Source organism: Diplotaxodon limnothrissa, linkage group LG18, assembly GCF_057381915.1.
Source record: "Diplotaxodon limnothrissa isolate DT_005_m linkage group LG18, D_limnothrissa_male_GT1.1, whole genome shotgun sequence".
In the NCBI taxonomy this organism is placed as follows: domain Eukaryota; kingdom Metazoa; phylum Chordata; class Actinopteri; order Cichliformes; family Cichlidae; genus Diplotaxodon; species Diplotaxodon limnothrissa.
The window spans coordinates 34,631,958-34,656,822 of NC_140613.1; the positions used below are offsets into that span (position 1 = coordinate 34,631,958).

General features: G+C 41.7%; 1 protein-coding gene across 1 annotated transcript in view; it reads right to left on the reverse strand.

The window, feature by feature from the left end:
* The window catches only part of thsd7aa (thrombospondin, type I, domain containing 7Aa), a 184,660-nt gene that overhangs the window by 10,968 nt on the left and 148,827 nt on the right, over window positions 1-24,865 (reverse strand). Inside the window, exons 17-26 of the mRNA XM_085377919.1 lie at window positions 24,543-24,696; window positions 20,781-20,922; window positions 19,871-19,986; window positions 19,667-19,784; window positions 18,685-18,830; window positions 16,600-16,774; window positions 14,605-14,778; window positions 14,262-14,357; window positions 11,688-11,770; window positions 6,249-6,462 (exon numbers count right to left, since the gene is read on the reverse strand). Coding sequence (XP_085234045.1) covers window positions 6,249-6,462; window positions 11,688-11,770; window positions 14,262-14,357; window positions 14,605-14,778; window positions 16,600-16,774; window positions 18,685-18,830; window positions 19,667-19,784; window positions 19,871-19,986; window positions 20,781-20,922; window positions 24,543-24,696 — 1,418 coding nt within the window. The remainder of the gene's footprint in view (window positions 1-6,248; window positions 6,463-11,687; window positions 11,771-14,261; window positions 14,358-14,604; window positions 14,779-16,599; window positions 16,775-18,684; window positions 18,831-19,666; window positions 19,785-19,870; window positions 19,987-20,780; window positions 20,923-24,542; window positions 24,697-24,865) is intronic.

The following is a 24,865-nucleotide window of genomic DNA, read 5'->3' on the forward strand; positions in this document are numbered from 1 at the left end:
TCTGTGTGTGCCTGTATGTCTGTGTCTATATGTCAGGTTGGGTGTCAGGCGCCACCTCTCTGGGGACATCTCAGGCCCTCCAAGGTTTGGAGGCCTATCTCCCCCTACCACCACTTCCCCTGCCAGTGGCGGACCCCCTCAGACATCGGTGCGTTGGTGGTTCTTTGTGTCCGGGGATGGGCGTCCAGGTACACACCGGCTCACTCCTTGGCGGCCGCTTATCGGGGCCTGGAGCCTGGGGCTCGCTCGGGCCACTTCGGAGGTGGGGTGCCCCCGGCCTCTCGGCCTGGGGCTCGGTCACTCAGGCGCAGCTGGCTGCCGGCGGAGCTCACGGGCGCGTCACTGCAACTCCCCCTGGCTTCTGCTCCGCGGCTGCTGAGTGAGCCCTCATCTGGGACTCTCCTCAGCTCTTTCCGGGACAGTGGCGCAGCTGCCCCTCTGTTGGTCTTCCTTGGTCTCTTGTGTTCTGGGGGCCTCTGGATGTCTGGAGTTTTGATCTCCTCCACACCTGCTTCACGCCCTGGAGGACGGGGCTGTGGCCCCCCCACACCCTCTAGCAGATTATTACATGAAGGAACCTTTTAACAAACAAAAAACAAGCGCGTCCATGCTCACAGGTGTACACACGGGTGATCACACACACAAACTACACCCTTTTTGGCTCCTACCTCAAAGCACACTGTGTTCTGTTGATCTTATGTGCTGCACAATAATGTTTAACATTTAGTATTTACTGTCATATTCCCATATATCATTGTGATGTTGTTTATTCTATTACTCTTGTTCTCTTCTGCTTGCTTTCTTTTTTCTTTCTCAGCAGGTGATCCAGGTGATTGATATATGCATTTTTTTTTCTCTGCCCGTTCTGTTGGTTTTTGTCTTTTGCCCTTCTCCCCCATCCCTCTTCTCAGCTGTTTCTCTTTCCCTCTTTCTTTCTCCCCTTCTTTCCCCCAGTCAAGTCTGTCCCGTATTCAGTAAGTGAAAATAAAATAAACAATAAAAGGTGAATCAAATGGACCATTACGGCAAGGCTGGGATGGTCAGTTTGGTAAAGTAAATCCGTTGGGCATCTTTCTTTGCCTTTAGACAACAATTCTGATGGCAAAAGAGCCAAACGGGACAGGCCAAAAAAAAAAAAAAGAGGAAGGAGACATCAGAGGATGCGGGGGAGGGTTTGGTGGTCCTGTAGTCTGTAATGGTCTGGAGTCCTTGCCACATGCGTCGGGGGTTGGAGTTGGAGAAGTGTTCTTCTACCTTCTTTTTGTAATGGTGTTTGGCTTTTTTGATGCCCTTCTTTAGATTAGCCCTGGCTGTACTGTAGGCGTGTGCATCTCCTGACCTAAAGGCGGTGTTGCGGGCCTTCAGGAGGAGACGAACATCCCGGTTCATCCAAGGCTTCTGGTTGGGGTACATGGTGATCCGTTTCTGGGTGGTGACACTGTCTGTGGTTTCGGAGATGTAATCCAGTACAGATGAGGCGTACTGGTCCAGGTCTGTGTGGGTGAACATATTCCAGTCTGTGTTTTTAAATCTGTCCTGGAGCACTGCGTCTGTCCCCTCTGGCCACACTTTAATTGTCCTCACAGCAGGTTTCACACGTTGGATGAGTGGTGAATACCTAGGTGTAAGGAACAGGGAGAGATGGTCCGATTGTCCAATGTGGGGGAGGGGTGTGGCTTTGTAGGCTCCAGCCAGGTTGGAATACACATGGTCTAAAGTCTTGTCTCCTCTGGTGTGGCAGGAGACATGTTGGTGGAATCTGGGGAGGACTGTCTTTAAGTTGGTGTGGTTGAAGTCGCCAGCAACAATAAAAGCAGCCTCGGGGTGTTTATTCTGGTGTTTGTTAATGGCTGCAGAAAGTTCTTTCATGGCCAACCTAGCATTAGCGTCGGGGGGTATATACACGGCAGTGAGTATGATCGAAGTGAGTTCTCTGGGGAGATAATAAGGTCTGCATTTGACCATTAAAAACTCCGCATTAGGTGAGCAGTGACTCTCAGTAGTAGTGGAGTTCATGCACCAAGCATTGTTAATATAAATGCACAAACCTCCACCTCTGGTCTTGCCGGAGTCATCTGCTAGCCTGTCGGCTCGGTGTGTGTGGCGTCCTGCTAACTCGATAGCATTGTCCGGGCAGCTGTTGTTCAACCATGTTTCGGTGAAAAACATGACATTTGAGTCCATAATCCGTCTGTTGTTAGTGATGGAGAGCCGTATCTCATCCATTTTGTTTGCCAGAGAACGGACATTGGCGAGGAAAATACTGGGTAAAGGCAGCCGGTGTGGTGTTAGCTTTAGCTTAGCCCGTAGCCCTCCGCGCCTACCTCGCCTTTGTTTACGATCTCGGCGCCGTCTGCGTGCACTTCCGCCCGGCCGGGTAGAGTGGGCAGCCTCCGGTGTTCTGGAGATCTCTGGGATGAGTCGGAGATCGGCGATAAAACTGTTGGAGTTATGAGTCCAGATGTCCAGAAGCTCTTGTCTGCTGTAGGTCAGGAACGCACAGCAATTCTGGACGAATAATCCGGTTAAAAGTAGATAAAAAACTGCTAAATAGCAGATTCTGGAGAGACACTGAGCCTCGCGTTGTTCACGCGCCGCCATCATGGATGTGATGAGGTAATTAGATTACCGTTACTTTCCCGTAAGCATGCTGCGTTACTGCATTACTAAAACCGTGATTTTTTTGTGAGTGTCTCATGACAATGATGTAAGCGAGTGCCACGTTCGTGACAACAGCTGTGTGCAGATCAAGAATGGATCATATATCGAGTGCAGGAGAGAGTATGAGCGTGCAGCGTTTAAAGCGTGGAAGTACTGACCTTACTTTGAGTTTGATTCCATAAAAAGTGACAAAAACATTAGTGTCCGCTGTGCGTGGGAAGAAAACTTCTTTTTACAGCGAAAAAAACCCCTAAACTTCCGAGCAAGCACCGAGTAGCTACGACGTAATGGGAAACTCACAGAGAAACTCGCGGATTCTTCAACTGACCGCGGCACACCTGCACCAGGGTAAACCTCCGCCTACCCCACTCCTGCTTTACAGGTGAAAATAGAGCAACAGGACCGCTGAGTCTTTGACTTTATTTATTTTCTGTGTTTCACTTGCATTTATTTGAAAGAGTGAGTGTAAACACAAAAAATGTTTTTATTTTAAGTGCTGGAATGTGCAGAAAATAGGTTTAAATGTTAAACAAATTTCTTCCAGTCAGAGAATGGTGCAAATAATTTAATGTTTGCTTGATGCATTTTATATGATGGATTATGCAGAAAAAGTAGAATTGGGCAGAAAGATCACCAATTCAGGTTGTAAATCATGTTTTTAAAAAGTAACTAAGTAACTAATTAGTTTTGAAAATAAGTAATCAGTAAAGTAACGGGATTACTTTTTGAGGGAAGTAATCAGTAATTAGGTACTGATTACTTTTTTCAAGTAATTTGGCCAACACTGCTCCCGAGTTAGCGCATTCCAGACAAAAGCAAAAAAAAACAAAACAGGTTTGTTAAGTTTGTTAACTAAGAATATAATGTATATAATGTTGGTCCCCTGTCTCGCCAGCTGGCTCACATTGGCCCACAGTGTTGTTTTTGTTGTTTTCCATGTCGCTCGCTCTCCTCTGTCTGCCTGGGCAGAACTCATTACTGGGCTCCCGCTTTTGGCCGACGCATCTGCGCTGATGATCGGCACCTGCAGCTAATTAGTTCCTGTTTTCCCTGGCCGCTATTTATGGTTGAGGCTCGGAGCAGCTCATCGCTGGAACGTTGAATGCCCCGAGTTTGGAAAGCCCCGGCTAAGTCTAAGTTTGCTTTTGTGATTGTTCAGTGTAGTGTTAACACTTGCTTCTGTATGCAGGTTCCTTGGACCCCGAACGATGCCAACTTATCCCAAAGTCCAGCCAATGATGCGATTCACATTCGTGTATACGCAGCTAATCAACGTCGCTGACAGGCTATGACAGCGTCCTCATGTGCGACACCGGTGTTTTAGCAAAGCGGCTGATGTGGAGTGAAGCCACGTTAATGACAACGTGTACAACCATTGGAGACGTGAGCAGGACAGACGGAACAACTGACGGACAAAGTGTGGACTTTATACCAGTTTTTAAATTGTGTTGATCGGCCACGTAAAACCAGAGTTATGATAAAATATCTGCAATGTTTGGTTTTCTTCCTGAATACTGTCGTTGTTTATATTTACTGCAGGAAGAAAATGGCGTTTTATAAGGAAAACGCTTCAAAGCACTCTCCACCTGTGAGCAAAAACAAAACCAAAAAAATCCCACCCTTTCCTATTGGTGGACAAATGTACCATGTGGACCAATCAAAAAATGATATGGCAACATGGCATTTAGTTGTTTAGGACGGGGGAAGTTTTAGGAGTGACGGCGTGTTTCAGATGTGAGAGATTTGCACATTTAGCGCAAATCTTGTGTAGTTAGTGTGTAGTGTAGTCAATAGTTTTGTTGTGTGTCAGAACAACGAGGCGACTGCTGAGTGTTACAGGTGTTACAGCAGTGACACATCTGCTGCTGTCAGGCCTGCAGGTATCAGGCTGTTGTTCTCCTTCATCTCATAGTGGACAGAAATTATTTTTTGGAGTGACACAAATAATTTGTGTGGCATCCGATTTGATGCAGAACAGCTGATTGTTCTGTAAATAGTTTGAAATGTTTATTTAAAAAACGCCTTGGCTGCATTTTTAGGTAAACAGCTGCAAAATACTTTGTTGTTTGCAAAACTCAGTTACTTTTTTGAAGAAGTAACTATATAATTAGTTACCCAACATTGGTCATTATTTACTGTATTTTGCAGACAGAGTTACAGACTCTCTCCCAGACCACAGACTCAGACTCATAATACAGTCAGAGCTTTATAATAAATAATAAATAAAGAAAGTTGTGTTTTCAAAATTGGAGTTGAAGTTATTTTTCCTTCCAATAGTGTTAACATGCTACACAGGTCATGAACAAGATTTTTTATTTATTTTCATTGTAAGTGGGCTAAAGCAGTTAATTAAAAGTAGTCTAACATAAATGCTGTAATTTGATTACTTTAATAAACATGTGACTTGGATGGATTGGATGCTGGCGTGACCACAGTGCACACGTCTGCTGTTGCTCACAGTGGTCCAAGGGACGCTCAGGGAGTTTGTGTGTTCGCTCACACACGTGAAAAATTAGAGGGGACATTGTTCACCAAATGACTGATTATGTCTGCCCTAAGCTGACACCAGCTTGGAGCCTCAAAACACAGTTGATCCTAGAAACAGCATGATGCACTTGGTTTTAAAACCCCCTGAAGACCCCACAGCTTATGCTTGGCTGCGTTTTTTATTGATTTTAGCTCTGCTTTTAATACTATCCAGCCTTTTTCAGAAGCTAAAACAGAGGACACACAGCTCTATTATTAAATGGTAAAAAATTCTTTTTTCACAAATGTTTTAAAAATGGTTGTATAACTATGTTGGTTTTCATGTTGGCTGGGTGGGCTCTCTCAAAAAGTCATGCTTCTGTCTGAGCATTTTTGTGTTTCCTGTTTTAAGCACGTATAAGTATAATTAGACACAAAATAATAGCGTGGTCTGGAAATTTCTCAGTAAAATGGAGGCTGTTAAAATTGGTGCAGGCAGCCATGAAAATTATAGTCCAGAAAGCCCACAGCCCTTATCAGAACAGTGTGCATTACAGCAAGCCACAGGAATTTTGTGCAATCTAAGTCATATCCTGTACTTGCAATATGAGCTGTTACTTTCTGACAGAAGATTTGAAAATTTAAAAGGTTTAAGAATTCATTTGTAACTTGCTCGATTAATGCTCTGAATAACTCTAAATGGTTTGTAGTGGTGGTTGTTGTAATGCTTGTCCTGTTGGAGTCCAGAACAAATGTCCTCTTTGGAAACAATAAATTACATTAAAAGAAACGAATGAATGAATATTTCTGTGGAAGCTTCTGATTTGATCCTACCAGTGCTTAGGTTTCTGCTATAGTCGGTTCCTCATCTGATCAGCAGGGGGCAGCAGAATATAACATAAGATAATATTTGGAATTTGTCCAAATTTTTCAGTGTTTAAAAAAAAATTCCCAATGTAGCCTCAAGGTTCACAATAGTACAAAGTCTGTAATAAAAGATTATAAATAAATTACAGAAATCATTTTACCATTTCTGAGATTAAACATTGCATTCACATAATGGGCTTCTTGTTTAAATATATTCTCATTTCTTATAGACCTGACAGAGATGGCTCTGTTACCTGGACCAAAGGGCTGCAGGAACCAGGTGCGTCCTGCCCTGCCTGGTGAGCTGGCTGCAGGTTGAGTGGGGTTGAAGCCTCGGATCGTCTTAACGTCAGCCTTGTTGTCACCTGCAGTGGGGATCTCTAGCACTGGAATGACAGTGCACTGGTCCAGCAAGCCATCAGATGTCATCACTTCAGTGTAGCCATCTTCACAGCCGCACACACCCGCCTGAAACAGGAAAGAGAAATTTCATAATGCAATCTGTTATATGAAACTATGTAAACGAAACTCTGAGCAGCAGAGATGTGCCATAGGTAACACAAGGAATAAAAGTTTCTGGAAGTCAAATAATTTTCAAACTGCTTTAAAAAGGGAGAAAAGACGGCTTTGTGGTGTTTATTCACAGCAGATACCAATCAATCAACATTTTTATATTTTCTTTTTCCTTTTTATGGTTTGGTTTTGGTATCTGACCAATTCATTGCATTACATGTAAAGTTGATAAACTATGAGTTTTTGAAAATCCCCAGATTAACTTGAGTTGTTTTGGAGTCTGTTTTAGAGAAGTTAAGTCTTCCTGATAAACATGTAATAAGAACACTGCCTGATGTCAAGCAGTAACTGCTTCTACAACTGTCGCAGAGCGACTGCAACGGCTTTGTTGCCTTGTTTGAGGACATGTCATGCCTCTTTTCCACTAGTACCTACTTAGCTCAAACTGACTCGACTCGACTCAGTCTACGTCATTTTTAATTACAATTGAGTAAGAGTATAACAACCACCTAACGTGCATGGGGTTGTTATAGCAATGCAGCCAAAAATCCTGTGATGTCACTTGCATGGGACAAAACAACACACAATCCAGGGCACTGAGGCCATGGTATACGTGCTGCTGCTGGTAAGTGTCTGGACTTCATTCCTGGACACGGTGCTGATTTTTGTGCAGCCAGTTCCCATGTTGCCAGGTTTCAAATTTTGATTTTTGTGAAGGAGTCGTTCTAATGCCTCAAGTGATGCCACTGACTGACCAGTCAGTCTGTTGATCAGATCAATTTAGATAGTTTGGAACCTGATCGAGTAGGTCCTAAAAAAGTACGTAGTACAAAGTACTGTCACCTAATGGAAAACCCTCAAAACCAAGTAAAGCTGAGCCGAGTAGGTACTAGTGGGAAAGGGCTAAGAGATCTTTGCCAGTGGACTGAAAGTCCTGGGAACTGAATGTCAATGAGTAAGACTGGTAATATAAGCTAGGGCTTGTCTATTAAGGGCCATTATTAAAGCTTAAACTAAATTCTAAAATGGACAGGAAGCCAGTGCAGCTAAGCCATGACTGGAGGGATATGCTCATATTTTTAGCACCAGTCAGCAGAGTTGATGCAGAATTTAGCATCATGTGAAAATATGTTAACAGAGACAGTGGGAGACTGTATAGTATAGGCGTTATTGTTGACAAGAGAACAAAATAACATCCAAGTCTTTTACATAAAACTTGAAATATGGGTTGAGATGACCTCAATTTCTGGCAGAAGTGTTTCTAGATTTGAAGCTGGTCTAAAACTGATTTGGTTGCAGTTATTCACAGAAAGGGTGTGGGTCACTATTAGACAGTCCTGAACCACTTGGCTGATAGTGACCCACATCCGTTTTCATACCTTGGCTCATGTGATTAGGCAGATGATCAATAGCGGGTCAACGACCCTCTTAAGGGGCACTCTCAATAGGGCTTAAAAATCTGGGACTCTCCACCATTTGCTCTTAGAACTGAAGAAGCTTCTCAGATGAAAAGTGAAAGGTTTTCAAGAAACTTTAAAAAGTCCTGTCGCTTTTCTTTCCAAACTCCATAGAGAGCTTGAATGTGTTTTTCATCATTGAAAATTTCTGAAAATGAAAAGTTGAAAATGCTGAAAAACCAATGCACCAAGTGCCAAATTTCAACCCAGCCCTTTGAACTCCAATTTTGATTTCTCAAAATTCTCAAAACACTTAACCATACCACTTACAGCTCCCAGGGACGTCAGTCAGAATGCTCTTCATAGACTGTAACTGTAAACACCAAGTTCAGCAGTGCTTTTAACTGTATGTTCTTATAATGAAAGTGTATCCATGACATGACATGAGATGCACCTATGACACACGTCTGTGAACACGTATTTCTATTTGTTTGAACTACACCTCTTCTGAGAACATGTTTTTGTGTTTGTTTTCTGTTGAAGGGCAATTTCACTATCAGTGTGTGACTGGCCTGACTCTTTCATACATACTGAAGAAAAGGTTTGAATTAAATTGACTGAAAATATTAATGCAACACTGAACAATATTAAGGTAAGTGAGAGATATGTAGTTCTGACTGACCAAAGTACAAACTTTTTTGATGAGTTGTGAAATTCAGTTGAGAAATGCATCAAAACTAATTAAAAAATATGTAGACACAGCAGTGTGTACAAGAACAATGGGAAATGTGTGTGGGGAAAATGTGTTCCACATTTGAGAACTACTCAAAGTGATCAAGAAAAACTGCAAAATGAATTACACATATGAATAAACATGCTTTAAGTCAGGTATCATTCTTTTCAGAATTTTGCTGGACTGCAGATTCTTCACTGCCAATTAAAGAACTGAAAGCATTGGCAGTTATTAATTCAATCTGATATTACAGCATGAAAACAGTCTGAGGAAAGCACTTAAAGGCCTTCACTCTCTGAGTAACAATCTCCAGGGTGGGCCATTTATATGGATACACCGTAATAACATGGGAATGGTTGGTGATATTAAAGTCCTGTTTGTGGCACATTAGTATATGTGAGGGGGCAAACTCCTCAAGATGGGTGGTGACCATGGTGGCCATTTAGAAGTCGGCCATCTTGGATACAACTTTTGTTTTTTCAATAGGAAGAGGGCCATGTGACACATCAAACCTATTGGTAATGTCACAAGAAAAACAATGGTGTGCTTGGTTTCAATGTAACTTTATTCTTTCATGAGTTATTTACAAGTTTCTCTTTGTTCACAGCCATTGACATGTCGAAGAGGTTAACACGTGAGGAGCGGATCGAAATCGTGTTGATATCTGGTGAACGCAGTAACCGGGTCATTGCAGAAGATTTCAATGCCAGACCCCCTACGAGACCACCCATCTCCCATGCTACAGTTAGCAAACTGCTTGCTAAGTTTCGTGAAACTGGTTCAGTGTTGGATTTGCCAAAATGTGGACGCAAGAAAACTGTCACTAATGAAGAAACATCAGTGGCTGTCCTAGCTTCATTCAGCAAGAGCCCACAGCGTAGCACTTGCCGCATGTCACTGGAGAGTGGCATTAGTTGAACATCCCTTCGGCGGATATTAGCTACTCACAAATGGCACCCTTACAAACTCCAGCTACTGCAGCATCTCAACGAGGATGACCCAGATCGGCGCACAGAATTTGCAGAATGGGCAAAACAAAAATTGGAACAGGACCCTCAGTTCACGCAGAAGATTTTGTTCAGTGATGAGGCAAACTTTTATGTGAATGGTGAAGTTAACAAACAAAACCATCGCTATTGGTCTGACACTAACCCACATTGGATGGATCCCTCCAAGACTGTTGGAACAACAAAGTGATGGTTTGGTGTGGTATATGGGGAACAACAATAGTGGGTCCATTCTTCATCAATGGAAACCTCAAGGCCACTGGATATTTGAAATTGCTATATGATGATGTGTTTCCCTCTTTGTGCACTGAAGCTGGCACGTTCCCTGAGTTTTTCCAGCAAGATGGTGCACCACCACATTATGGGTGCCAGGTCCGAGCATTCCTAGATGAACAGTTTCCTGGAAAGTGGATTGGTCTTCGTGGGCCAGTTGAATGGCCCCCAAGGTCTACCGATCTGACCCCCTTAGACTTTTATCTTTGGGGTCATCTGAAGGCAATTGTCTATGGTGTGAAGATACGAGATGTGCAGCACCTGAAACTACAGGTACTGGATGCCTGTGCTGGCATTTCTCCTGCGGTGTTGCTATCAGTGTGTGAAGAGTGGGAGAAGAGGGTTGCATTGACAATCCAACACAATGGGCAGCACATTGAACACATTTTATAAGTGGTGAGAAACTTGTAAATAACTCATGACAGAATAAAGTTACGTTGAAACCAAGCACACCATTGTTTTTCTTGTGACATTACCAATAAGTTTGATGTGTCACATGGCCCTCTTCCTATTGAAAAAACAAAAGTTGTATCCAAGATGGCCGACTTCTAAATGGCCACCATGGTCACCACCCATCTTGAGGAGTTTGCCCCCTCACACATACTAATGTGCCACAAACAGGACTTTATATCACCAACCATTCCCATGTTATTACGGTGTATCCATATAAATGGCCCACCCTTTAGTCTCAAAACCAATAGCCTGCCATCAAGAGCTAAGCATGACAAATGTTTTCGAAGCCAATCACATGGACATCTGGTAAATAAGAATCTCTTCCTTTGGGATAAAAATGCTCCCTGCATGAGTAATTAATAAGATGTACTGTAGAAGCATGACCTACTGACCTGAACTACTGAATAACATGAATAACCTCAAACAATCACATTTCTAAAGGTTTAAAAAAACAGAAATAAAACAGCAGCCATTCACAACTCAAAAGTCCAAGTCATGTAAGGTTTAGTCACATATCATGATGCCATTGCAAGTTTCACAATTTGTTAACAGCTTCTCTTATCAAATGTCTCAATATCTCGAAAATAAGAAACCTCCTGTCTCAGAGTGATGGTGAAAAACTACTTCAGTCATTTATTACTTCTGGGCTGGGCTACTGCAATTGATTATTATCATGTTGTTCTAAAAGCTGCCTGAAAAGCTTTGAGTTGCTGCAGCAAGAGTACTGACAGGTAATATAGAGAGAGTCCTTATTTCCCCCAAATTGGATTCTCTTCAGTTCTCCCTGTTAAACCCAGAATCAAATTTAATTCTTCATATTCAAGGTCCTTAATAATCATAAACATCTTATCTTAAAGACCTCATATCATCCCAATAGAGAGCTTTGCTCTTGGATTGCAGGCTTACTTGTAGAAGTAAGAAGCAATAATGATGTGTTCTAATATAATACAACTATGAAGCAAACAGCAGGCTAGTTTTCTGCTTGTCTCCAACTATATCAGAATGAGAAACTGCTCATGCTGTAATGATTGTCATCTACACTGAATTTAATATTTGTAAGCATAAGCATTTCATTTTTCAAATGATGTATGATTTGAATCTTATATTCAAAAAGCAGGTGGAAGTTTTATTTTCTAGCATGAAGGGTTTAATGAGCTGTTCACACGAATGTAGAGCCTGGCAATGGAGCTAAAATCGCTCTATTAGATAGGTCTCAAATCCACCTGGACAGTTACTCAGTGGCACAGTGGAAGCTGAAGATTGGATCTGACCACAGATGTAAGAAAAATGAATGAACTGACTTCATCATATACTCACCTCTGTGCACAGGGACTGTGGCTTGGTGCATGGTGGGTTACACGATCGGTCTGCCTTTGGTTTGGCTGTTGTAAGGCATCCACCTGTGGAGTAAAGTTCAAAAGGTCAAACCAGAGGTTTGATGTTCTGTTTGGTTCTTTTTTTGCTTATTGTTTATACTGAGTTATATATCTTTTTTTAATATCTTGAGCCTTAGTTCTTCATTTGAGTTTATGTTTATTTGTCTTTGTAATCTACTTAGGGTTTACTTTGTATAGTCTCTTGCGTTGTTTTCATAGCCTTCCACCTTCCTTGTCAAGTATAAGTTATTTGCAATAAACCAAGAACCTCTCAGGTTGTGTCGGGTTTCCCAGCAGCACAAATCCTGTCACAGTGTTGACCAAATTCCCGAAGTGATTTGTCACACCTGTCGCATGATCCTTTGTGGATATCTTCGGAGCTGCAGCCAAGGTGTGCCAGTGGAAGAGTGGGCTCTGTAGCTGCTCCCAGCATCGCAAGGCAAGTTTAAGCACGTCTGTGATTTTGGATCATCTGGGCCTGTCCTCTAAAGATCACCGCTGCCAGTTCCTTGGAGAGCCAGATGAAAGCGTGTGATCGCCCCTTTGACTAAACTCAGAGGCTCTGGGAAGCTGCAGCGAGGTGGCCTCCCAGCACCCTCCATATTCAGTAATTCAGTATGTCCTGGACCTCAGTGGCAAGTGGGGCGTGTTGACTATGAAGTGTTGTGGTCGTACAGGGGTCACACAAATTAACCACCTCCTTAAAGCATGGAGAGAGGGAGAATCCATTTCTCCTGTTAGATTGGTAAAGGATAGAGATGAGTTGGGGTCGGAGGTGCCAACTTCAACCATTCCCACCTCTCTCCTTGTGACCACCTTCTAACATTGGCCCAGAGAGCAGATGTTGTGTGTCTGTTGTCTCCCCTGCCCAGTTGCACCACTCTCATTGAACACCACTTTGAGACTAACCCTGGGTGGTGCTGGTTTCACAGCTCTACGGGTTACCTGAACACAAAACGTAAAGAGTTCAGAGGGAATTGGCTGAAGAAAGATGGGTCTATGGATTTTTGATGGATTTGACCAAAGGTTACTGGCAGATTCCCTTTTCTCCAGAGTACAAGGAGAAAACGGCCTTTTCCACTCCGTATGGGTTGTACCAACTGGTCATCCTTCCTTTCAGCTTGCTGGCGCTTCGGCCACTTTCCAGCAGGTGCTGTGTCTGCACACTACACAGGCTGCCACCTATCTGTATATGTTATCATCCACAGTGACACCTGGGCAGAGCATATGCAGCGGGAAGTGTGTGGTCAGATGAAAGGAGGTACAGTATATGGGGTACCAACTGGGAGGCAGGCAGGTGCACCCCAGATAGACAAAACAGCAGCCATTGAATGGACTGATTCTTACATAGTACTTTTCTACACTGAGCACTCAAAACATTTTGCACAACTTGCCTTATTCACCCATTCACACAAGCACTTTTCTCAGTGGTCTTTCTATGTAAGGGCTTCTATCTTACATTCACACACAGTCATATTCTGATGGATGCACCGAGAGCGTCTTGGGGTGAGTATCTTGCCTAAGGATATTTGGCATACAGACTGGAGCAGATGAGGATTGAACCACCAATCCTCATCTGGTTCCCATTTAATAGGTAGCCTGCTCTACCACCTGAGCTACAGCCACCCCTGAATGTTATGTTAAAATGCCCGTGAGTAGGCCATGAGTTGGGTAATGGGGCTGTGTGCCAATGGAATGTGGCTTTGCGGCTCAGCTGCAGGGGAGGGGTGTAGTCCAGTGGGTTCAAAGGCAGTGCCTGGGGAGGCTTGCGGACACAGCTGTCAGCAATGGTCTAATGATGCTTAGAATAAAGTAATGGGAATGATGTAGACAGTGTGCAACTGACACTGACAGAAAAAATGCAAGTCTGCAAAAGCATGGGGATCCAGCAAGGCTACTGAATATTTATTAGGTTGTGGGCTCTGGAGGAGAAATCAATATTAATATTCATGAAAGGAATGCCACTGCTTACAAGCAAAAATCTATGAAAAGGGAATAACAATGTGCATTGTGCCAATCACAGATGCAAGGGCCAGCACAGCATCTGGAGCATCAGATCTACTGATATTTCTTCATGTATACAAAAATATGAATGAATTGGCTATTTGGAAAAGAAGTGGATGCAAAGTGCTGATGGTGATGGACAGCAGGCTTCAATCATCACCGTGGCACTGCTGGGGATTGAAACACATCTGTTATCTGGATCTCAAATTCTCTTTCCAGTAATGCTTGTGGGGAAGACTGTTTTAGGAAAGCTTATGCACATTGTCACCCTGCTAATCACAGAGCAAATCCCCATGTCAAAGATTTATTGCGGCAACTCATGCACACACTCACATTTACATCTGCTCTGTCTGAGATCAGGCTGTAAACTGGTCTACAATGGCAATTTGAGCATTCAGTAAATCGAGGGTTTTAAAGAACAGGCACTGAATTGGGAAAAGAAAAAAGAACTGACAGGCAGACTGTAGCTCATTTAGTTCATTTGTTCACTCAGTAAACACGTTCTTATTACCTGTGACATTGAGACCATCTGAACGCTCACACCAGACGTGCCGAGACGAGCCTCTCCACGGTCCAGATTTCCACTTGTAATCAAAACATTCACCGTCTACAGAAAGGATATAATCAGATGTTTTTGTTTTAAAAAAAAGTTTTTTTAATGTAAAATTAAATTATATAAATTATATGAATATTGTCGGTCCTTTTCACCACTTTTATTTTTTGTGTAGCTTACACTTACATTTCTTAGTGTAAGAAAAAAAACAGGAAAAGGGGCAAAACTATATCAGTGCTTAAATGTCTGAATTAATTGCAGTTCACATTAAAAAACATCCTTTGACCGGGACTATTGTGACCTGTACACGGTCGTGCTTCAAGCTCTTGTTCTGGACACTGCAGCAGGTTCTCTGGATCCTGGGCCACCACGGCTCTGGATCGAACTTGGACTGAACCGAAGCCCAGGTCAGCTCCATTTATGCAGCTTAGCTGGCATGAACTCCAAACAGTCCAGTCTGTCAAGTAGCACTCTCCTACAGAACAGAAATCAGTTAATCAGCAAACCAAAATGCAACATCACTGTATGATGTAAAAACTAAGTTGGTGATAAACACAGTGTCCATAATTAAGAATCCATAATTAAAGTTTTAAGTGTTAAATTTTAAGTGATAAGTGCATATCCACAGCCTATTCATGGCTTTGGGAGATTATATCATGTGCTGTTAAAATGTAATATTAAGCTAGTTAAAGGAAAATAAAACGTGAATGAAATGGCACACAAATCTTACACATTATACATTCTTTAAAATGAGCATTATGGTAGCCATCCATAATGTTTAGAAAGGCACTATACAGTGGTTATTAAATATTTATACCTATTTCTGGGGGTTCCTTCCAGGAGAATCTTTAAATCAAGTTTGCAAACTGATTTACTAAAGAAATCAAAACAGCTGGTCTCATTTTTCCTGCTTGATATAGTGGAAGTCATCGTGTGTCGAGGAGGCATTGTGTCAGGGTCCTGGGTCATTTGACCCAGCGTTTTGTGTTTATCATTATTATCATACTATGTTCTGGTTTATTCTGATTATGTATTTGGGTTTAGACTTTGAGTTCTTCATGTTTTGGTTCTGTGCTTCCTCTGTCTGCCCGTGTGTTCCCTCCCTGTTGCTATGTCTGAGGTCTTGTGTCAAGCTCGTGTCTGTGCATACCTGGTGTTGTTTTTCCTATTTTACTTTGATAGTCTCTGTCCTGTGTGTAGTGTGTCTGGTTTTGCTTCCCCTTGTCTAGTCAGCTTTGATTAGTCCCAGCTGTGCTCTCCTTCTGTGTCTCATGCCCTTGTTATCCCAGTGTGTATTTAAGGCCTGTGTTTCTCTGTGTCAGTGTCGCATCGTTAACGTCTGCTCACCATCCTCCCTCGCTGTGTGTTCCGTCTGCCTGCCTACTAGTTTAGTTTTTGTATTCCCAGTTCAGTTCAGTTTGTGCACAGCAATAAAGCTGTTTAAGTTCAGCTTTTGTCTTTGGGTTTTGGAGTCTGCGATTGGGTTCTTTTCTGCCTGCCCGCACACAGACCATGACACATTGCAGAGATTATAGAGCAGATGCTAGAAAAGTGAGACATTTACCCACTGTAAAAATAAACTTGTCAATCAGGCATTTCTGGTTCATTTTAGTCCTTCAAGGGATCTATGTTGATAAATCACCTGCAGCTGAATATCATCTCTTACTTTGCACTAAACTCTGCGGCTCATGGCAGAGAAAGATTCAATGATTAGCATTAAGTAACAGCACTAGAACTGACAGGAAAAGAGAGCTCAAATAAAGGCGTTTAGAACATTCTGATAAATAATTGAAGTCATCCTCCCAAGAAGTAACAAATGGACATTTTTTACCATCATTCTGAGACAATGTTTCCTGTTATAGTATTTATATATATGCTAATTTAAAGTCATATCCTGAAGGACAACGTCAAGATAGAACTGAAGGTCAAAACTATCCAAACTATGCAGAGGAATTTAACTGGATATGACATTATCTGGGGGTGATGTATAATGTGAAAACGTCCTAGCACAGAACCCTGTGGAATTCTGTGATTAACTATTGTGTGTAAGCAAGGCTCCTTATTTACATACAAAAGTCAGAATCCATCAGATGATGAAATATTTAAAACCAGCACAGCAGAATTTCTTTCAATATCAACAATTTAGTCAGTGTATTTAATAGTGAAGCACATTAACTGTAATACTTGTGTGAATAGTCTTGGGTTTGGGTCCAATAGTAACAGACAAGTTACTGTTACCTCAGCAAGTGACTGCTCTTTATTAACAAAGAGGCTGGTGGATTCAACAACAACCTACCTGGACAGGGTACAGTACAGGGTTCCTGCAGAACTATTTGTGTGTTTCCTTCTACTGAGGGCTCCAGATCTCCACACAGTTCATCGTCCACCGCACTACCATCCTGTCGACCTGAACCGTCTGACACAAAGCACGACACATTCCTGAATCTCAGACCTTCTCCACACCTCGCTCCCTAATGGAAAAGCAAACAGAATTACTAAATATGGATACAATTCAATCTACATTTAACTTCTGTAGTACAGTCAGCTTGCTGGTAGCTTTAATCACATTCAGCTACTAGGCCTTAAAATGATTTTAAACCATTTGTGTTAGTCCTTGGTAAGTTTAAAAATTAATTCTAAATATAGTAACAAACTACTGGTACTGGTACTACTGGTCACCTGCTGTTTGAAATGAGTTAAATATTAAACTATTATAACAATAATAACAATAATAATAATAATAATGATATCCTTCAGGTTAACATGGCAATTTAAAAGGAGAGGCATATAATAATAATAATAATAATAATAATTAGTCAAGACCAGAGATGGGCAGTAACGCGTTACTCGTTACTTTTTTTCAAGTAACGAGTAAAGTAAGGGATTACTATTGCAAAAAAGGTAATTAGATTACCGTTACTTTCCCGTAGGAACGCTGCGTTACTGCGTTACTAAAACCGTGATTTTTTTGCGAGAATGTCTCACGACAGTGACATAAGCAAGTGCGCCGTTCGTGACAACAGCTGTGTGCAGATCAACAGTGCATCATATATCGAGTGCAGGAGAGAGTATGAGCGTGGAAGTACTGACCTTACTTTGAGTTTGATTCCATAAAAAGTGACAAAAACATTAGTGTCCGCTGTGCGTGGGAAGAAAACTTCTTTTTACAGCGAACAAAACCCCTAAACTTCCGAGCAAGCACCGAGTAGCTACGACGTAATGGGAAACTCACAGAGAAACTCGCGGATTCTTCAACTGACCACCTGCACCAGGGTAAACCTCCGCCTACACCACTGCTGCTTTACAGGTGAAAATAGAGCAACAGGACCGCTGAGTCTTTGATTTGATTTATTTTCTGCTGTGTTTTACTTGCATCTATTTGAAAGACTGAGTGTAAACACAAAAAATATTTTTATTTTATGTGCTGGAATGTGCAGAAAATAGGTTTAAATGTTAAACTAATTTATTCAAGTCAGAGAATGTTGCATATAATTAAATGTTTGCTTGATGCATAAAGTTAAAAGATTAAAACTAATAAAACAAGTTAAAAAAAAAGAGACTTTTCCATTTGATTACATTTTGTATGATGGATTATGCAGAAAAAGTAGAATTGGGCTGAAAGATCTATCGCTTTATCACCTATTCAGGTTGTAAATCGTGTTTTTAAAAAGTAACTAAGTAACTAAGTAATTAATTACTTTTGAAAATAAGTAATCAGTAAAGTAACGGGATTACTTTTTTGGGGAAGTAATCAGTAATTAGTTACTGATTACTTTTTTTAAGTAACTTGACCAACACTGGTCAAGACATTTGTCATGTTAATTGTCCCATTTTTCATTTATAAAGTTCTTATGAATACTAAGTATAAATTTTCAATTCAATTCACTTTTATTTATACAGCACCAAATCACAACAACAGTCGCCTCAAGGCGCTTCATATTGTAAGGTAGACCGTGGCGACAGTGGGAAGGAAAAACTCCCTTTTAACAGGAAGAAACCTCCGACAGAACTAGGCTCAGGGAGGGGCGGGGCCATCTGCTGCGACCGGTTATGGTGAGAGAAGGAAGACAGGATAAAGACATGCTGTGGAAGAGAGTCACAGCGTGTCTTTTAGGGTTTACTAAATAGTGAAATGGCAAACGTCACAACAATGTTGGTCAAAGTCAGTCTTCTGGAAAGTCTGATGACAGCATCTTGTGAGACACCTTCATTTTGGACTATCCCTCCTCATCTAGGTGAGTATGTCAGGATGGTTTAATATGACTTTAATGGTTTTATATAATATTTTTTACGCTAGTAAAATTAGTGACTAGTGAAAATTAAATACAGTGTTTCACTATTCTGGTAAATATGTTGAAGAAGAAGAGGAAGGCTAATTGACCTCAGATTTGCACTCAGACCAGGCGCTGTATCTCCACCTGTAGCAGGGCTTCACCAGGCAGGGCTTCCACTGTTCCATTTGGGATGGACATGGCCTCCCATCACCCTGCGGAGCTTGGATCACTGTCCGTCTTCTCCACAGTTTGCCTGCCAAAAAGCAGATAAATGAATAAATTCAAATATTAATGGTTGGGTAAAAAAGAATAGGATAACATTAATTACTCGAAACATAAAGACCTCTTCCTTTGCTATGTAATGTCATGTAACGCTGTATGAGGCAAGGAAGGACAGGACCCAAAGTGTAGCACTCTTGGGCAGGACCAAACTCAAAGGCAGCTTTTTTGAGGAATTTACAGATTTATTTAACTTCACTAGGAAGGCAATTGGTACTATACTGATATACCATCCTACCCTGCCTTTTGATCTAACTAACTACTAGATGCTGATCTGTTAAATGCTTAGCTTCTCAAAAACTCTCAAAAAAACTATTTCCAGAATCAATCATTTACCCAGGGCGTACTAGTGCCATGTGCACATGAACATTCCTCTGTCACAAACTGCACAAAAATCCAGTAATCTGAACCACTCGAGGCAGGCTGTTCCTCCCAAACCACTCCAGGTCTCACTGTCATGTGATGAAGTAGGACAATGGAGTCACCAGGTGGGGAAACCTCCTGCACTATAACCAGCAAGTCCAAGCTAAGAGAACATTTGTAAAGCATTTGGACAATCTACATGAAGTAAAGGTTTGTAATTCCCACATTCACTTTTATTCCAGTGTTCATCATTCCTGTTAGAGCAGCTGAGCTGTGAACAGTTTCTATCTGTAAAATAACACAGTGCAGTGCAGATAAAGTACAGAAAACTTAAAAGGAAACATATATGATTAGAGACTGTTGGACTCAAACATTAGCACATAGTAGCAAAACACTACTGCGAAAAATGTAACTGGTTAATTCCAATTCTTCCCTGGATTTGTTTACCTGCCAGTCCACATGTGTGACTACAGCCAGACCATGGTGACCAGTCAGACAGCTGGCAATTAACAGGACACTCCACAACACAGGATGCATTCATTTGCCACTTTCTCTCCAGACCAAGCTGCAAAGAAATATCATTAGTAATCCATGAACTCAAACAGAACCATTTACAAAGGTTTAAAAGGCAAGCAGTACCAAACATCTCACCTCTTTGCAGAAGACGAGGTCTACAGATTTACCATCACTACGCACACAGTCCAGCATGCGGGTTTTGAATCCATTTCCACACACTGCTTTGTCACTGAGCTGACAGGTACTCCATTCTGAAGAGACACAGTAAAAGGTCAGCATAACAGGGGTGGCTGTAGCTCAGGAGGTAGGAGAGTAGGTCATCTACAGTCTGAAGGTTGGTGGTTCAATCTCTGGCTGCTTCAGTCTGTATGCCTGGGAAGGGCACTAACCCCAAGTTGTTTATTTCTGACCCATAAAATACTTTTTAATGACCGGGCCAAAGTTTCAGTTTAAACAACCGACATTCTGTTTTCCTTCCTTTAATTAATCCGTGCATGCTGGATGTACACTCAGTGAAGGATCGCAAGTCTTTTGCAAAGCCAACACAAAAAGACAATCATTCATGCTCACATTGACACCTATGAGGATTTAAACATACAGTACATGGAAAAAGCTCACGCAGGCACACAGTGAAACGGTAACTTTAAACAGAAGGGCACTGAACAGCTTAAACCCAGGATGTGCTTGCTTTGAATTTGCAGTGCTAAACACTGCACTACGCTGTGTCTTTAAATCAGGGGTCTTGAACTCCAGGCCTCGAGGGCTGGTGTCCTACAGGTTTAGATATCACCCTGGATCAAGTGATTAGTTCATTACCAGTCCTCTGGAGAACTTCAAGACATGTTGAGGAAGTCATTTGGCCATTTAAATCAGCTGTGTTTGATCAAGGACACATCTAAAACCTGCAGGACACCAGCCCTCGAGGCCTGGAGTTTGAGACCCCTGCTCTAAGTACAGAATTTAATTGATTTGCATTCATTGTTTTTATTAACATACATAATATCCCAACTTCTTTGGAAACAAATCTGAACAGGTTAATGCTGACCAGTGATGTTGTAGGTGTAGTGAAAGCAGTTCCTGTTGAGTTTGCATGGCTCTGTCTCTTCAGTCGGTGGACACTCCTTCTTTTCTCCTGGCTGTCGGAGCGGGTAAGCACTCCTCTCCCGGGTGCTGTTCTCACTACATGGCTGAAAAGCAGAGGGAAAGGTTCTGACTGTTTTACATAAGCACACATTAAAAGTGTGGAACATAAAGGCTTTTGATTTTTCTATGTTGGAGATAGACAGACAGAAGTAATTTGACTGAAATTTGAACTCTTTTGATGAGATGTGAGATTCAAGTGAGAAGTGCATCATATCTTGCATTGAACCACTAGCAGTTTGTATTGGTGAAATGTGTTCCTGATTTGAGAACTGTATTAACAGTAGTAAGAATTACTTTTCTGCTGTCACAATTGTGCCAAAGCGATCAAGAAAAAGTCCAAAACCAGAACAGAAGCTAAGCTTGTTTTTTTCACACACGAAGTCCTGAATGTTCAGGCCTAATTCATATATTCAGAAGTCAAAGTCATTATCAGTGATAATCCCAACTCTAATTCTAACCCTCGGCAATCAGAATATTGTTTTTATTTCACAGTTAATCCAAGTTTTGGCAACAGAGAACTGAGAAAATGATCATTTTAACTGGCACACAGGAAAATCTATTCACATTTTTCCAAATGTGAATCCTATCCCAGCTACATTAACACAAGAGGTGCGGTACGCATAGAGACAGACAACTGTCCACAGTCACATTCTCCTACCATACCTATGGTACCTATGGTTTCTTGAGTTTCCAAAAGTAGAATGGGAACTACAAGGTTTAACTATCCAGTCCCTCTTCTGTGGACTCATTTTTTTCTGTTGTTGTTGTTTTTTAAAAGGTTTAGATTGTTTGTAAATAAGAGCAACATAACAAATATCCCTTTGTTATGTTGCTCTAAGTCTAGATTGGTGTTGGACTTTCATTCTTTCTTCTTTTCAGTCCTGACTTGTTTATATGGCACTTTTGCACATTGTTAACTGTCTTGTCCTGTTTGTTATTAGCGGTCTATCTGTCCTCACCTTTTGTCCCTTCTTTTCCCTTGACCCTCAGTTGGTCACTGCAGATTACTGCCCCTCCATGAGTCTGGTCCTGACAGAGAGCTCCTGTTGAAAAGGAGCGCTTACTTCCCACCAATCGCCAAGTGCTTGCACATAGAGTAAGCACTTGGCGATTGGTCATTGCGGTTCTCTCTTAAATAATGAAGGGTCTCACTATATAAAGTGTGTTGACACGATTGTTGTTAGCAGTATATAAATAAAAGTGAATTGAATTAATTAACATACAAACAAATATGTGACACTGAGCAATACCAGCTAGATATATTTCGGCTCAGCTCAACACACAGCTCAATTCTGGATGCAGTATCCTGGAGACGGGCTAATCTTTATTCCACTTTGGAGTTGCATTCAGTAAGAAGTAGTGAACTAGGGTAGGTATACTTCTCTTTGCTGGTAGTTTTCTCAGCTGGATGTTTCCATGCACCTTGGGGTAAGAGAACAGGTCCTCACTGTTGTTTTTCCCTGTGCCCCAAGCATCAGCTCAGAGTACACAGCCTTCTGGGAGTGCCTGGCTGATAGCTGGAAGGTCCCCCAGATTTGTTGTCCTTGGGGACCTCAGCATTCATGTGAGCAATGACAGTGAAGGCTGGTGGAGTGTGATCGGGAGCAACATCCTACCTGACGTCTAAGGAGCTCGGAAAGAAAAGCATCTGGACTTCTTTAAGTTGCTTGAACTTAAAGGATGAGCTCATTGTGAAACCATGCCCCACCCTACCATGTGATTTCGAAATCACATGATAAGGTGCGGCCAGGTTTCACAATGAGCTCACCCAAAACCGGGGCTGATTGTGACCCACACCCGTTTTCCCACCTTGGCTCATGTGATTAGAGGATCATCAGGGGGTCTTTTGTCCCTCTTTGGGGGGAAACTCCCACTGGGTTTAAATCTGGGACTCTCCACCATTTGACCTTAGAACTGAAGAAGCTTCTCGGATGAGAGGTGAAACGTCTTCAAGTAACTTAAAGAAGTCCGGACGCTTTTCTTTCCAAGCTCCTTAGACTACGACGACCTGGATGACTCAGAACCTTCACAGACACATCCTACCTGACCTAAACCTGAGCGGCCCGCTGTAACTGGACTTCTTTGTTGTTCACAGGTTGTCTATAATAAGCATGAGAGTTTTCATAAGTGCATTTGGCACTAGGACACACTTGGTTGCAGGCTAATGATTGATTCTGTAATCATATCATGCATTTCTTGGACTTTTGGGTGGAGATGTGAGCTGCTTCTGTTGGCGTCATCATGCAGTTATTTGTATAAATTGGCTGAGATAAGAATTAGCAACTCCAAGTCTGAATCCTGTTTTCATCTGGGAAAAGTTAAAGTGTCTACCCTGGGGTGGGGCTGAATCATTGCCCCAAATACATCAGTTTGTCTCAGAGTCTTATTCACTAAAGAGGGAAAATGATGAAGGAGACTGACAGATGGATTTGTGCAACATATGCAGTAATGCTGCTGCTGTAGCATGAGCATTGAGTATGAAAGAGAAGTTTTTGATTTACTGGGCAATATATTTTCCTACCCTCACCTATGACCACAAGCTCTGGGTAGTGACTAAAAAATGAGATCACAAATACAAACAGTTGACATTAGCTTCCTCTGAAGGGTGTCTTGGCTCTCCTATAGAAGTAGGGTTAGAGCTTGGTCATGCTCCTTATCAAAAGGAGCCAATTCAGGTCCTTCGTGCATCTGACCTTTTGAGCATCATCTAGGTGAGATGTGCTGGACACGTCCAGCTGGAAGCAAACCCTATTCTAACCCAGGACATGCTGGTGAGAACATATGTCTCGGCTGGTTTAGAAGCATCTTAATTTCCACCTTGTTTAGCTCCTCATGTTGGTGCTGCGCTTTTACTTTTTCCCACCATTGGCTGCCAGATTTTCATCTTCTCTCCTATTGGTAAATTCATTGGAGCTACATACTATATATCCCATTATGGACTGCAATAATGAGTGAAATTTTGTCCTTGTTCAAAATATAGGGTTAAGATTACCACCTATGATGACTTAGAAATAAGAGAGTTAATCCAGTTATTTTTCATTTAAATTTCTTTTTCATTTTTGTGCAAAGTTTGGGAACATTTGTATTACCAGTCTCATCAGTTAATTCTAGTAACTTGTTAGATTATAAACAGTTTGGGTCAATAATCGTTGACTTTCATCTGGTAGTTAAAATAACTCACTGAGAATCTGAAAATGATGCTACAAAGCAGGGGAAGGCTTTAAACTATATCACTACTGTATCCAGTGTAATGGTTTTTAACTTCATTACACAATAGCCATAAAGAAATACGAGACAATCTGATTGGCTGAGAAGTCTTAAAACTCTGAAGTTGCTGGGTCCAATCTATTTACACATATGGGAAATTAGAATTCCCTTTATGCAGCATACTTATCTTTCTTAAACTGCCTTTACACCACAAGACACATTTACCCATCAACAAACATATGTACTTATTCACAGAGTGCCTTTTTAGCACGAAGAGCGGGTTTAGTTGACACAGGCGGGGTTCCTCTATTACTATTACCTTCACTAGATCTCTGAATTCAGAACCACTACTTTAACTCTGGTTTCAACTATCCACTATATAATAAAGGCAACATGTCAGAAACAATGTAAGATTTAGAAAGAAAAAAAAAGACTGGCAACTTCATTCCATCCTTACCAGTGGACATGGGCTCCAAGCTCCCCAGTCTGACAACACACAGTCTTCCGGGCAGGGCAGGTGGCTCTTGCGGGCCCCTAAAGGCATTTCCTCTGGGTCACACAAATAGTCCTCCACCTGTTCAGAGGGCCCGTCTATAGTGTTCAGCATGCACCTGGTCACAAAAAGTTGAAGCAAAAGTTAGTTTCACAGCATTCCTTCAACAACACTCGAATATTTGAGCCTATTTTTACAGTCTTCTTGAAAGAAAGCTGTTAATAAACATGAATACATGTGGTCTTTGTAAAGTCTTTGTAAAGCTAAATATCTGGATATTAAACCAG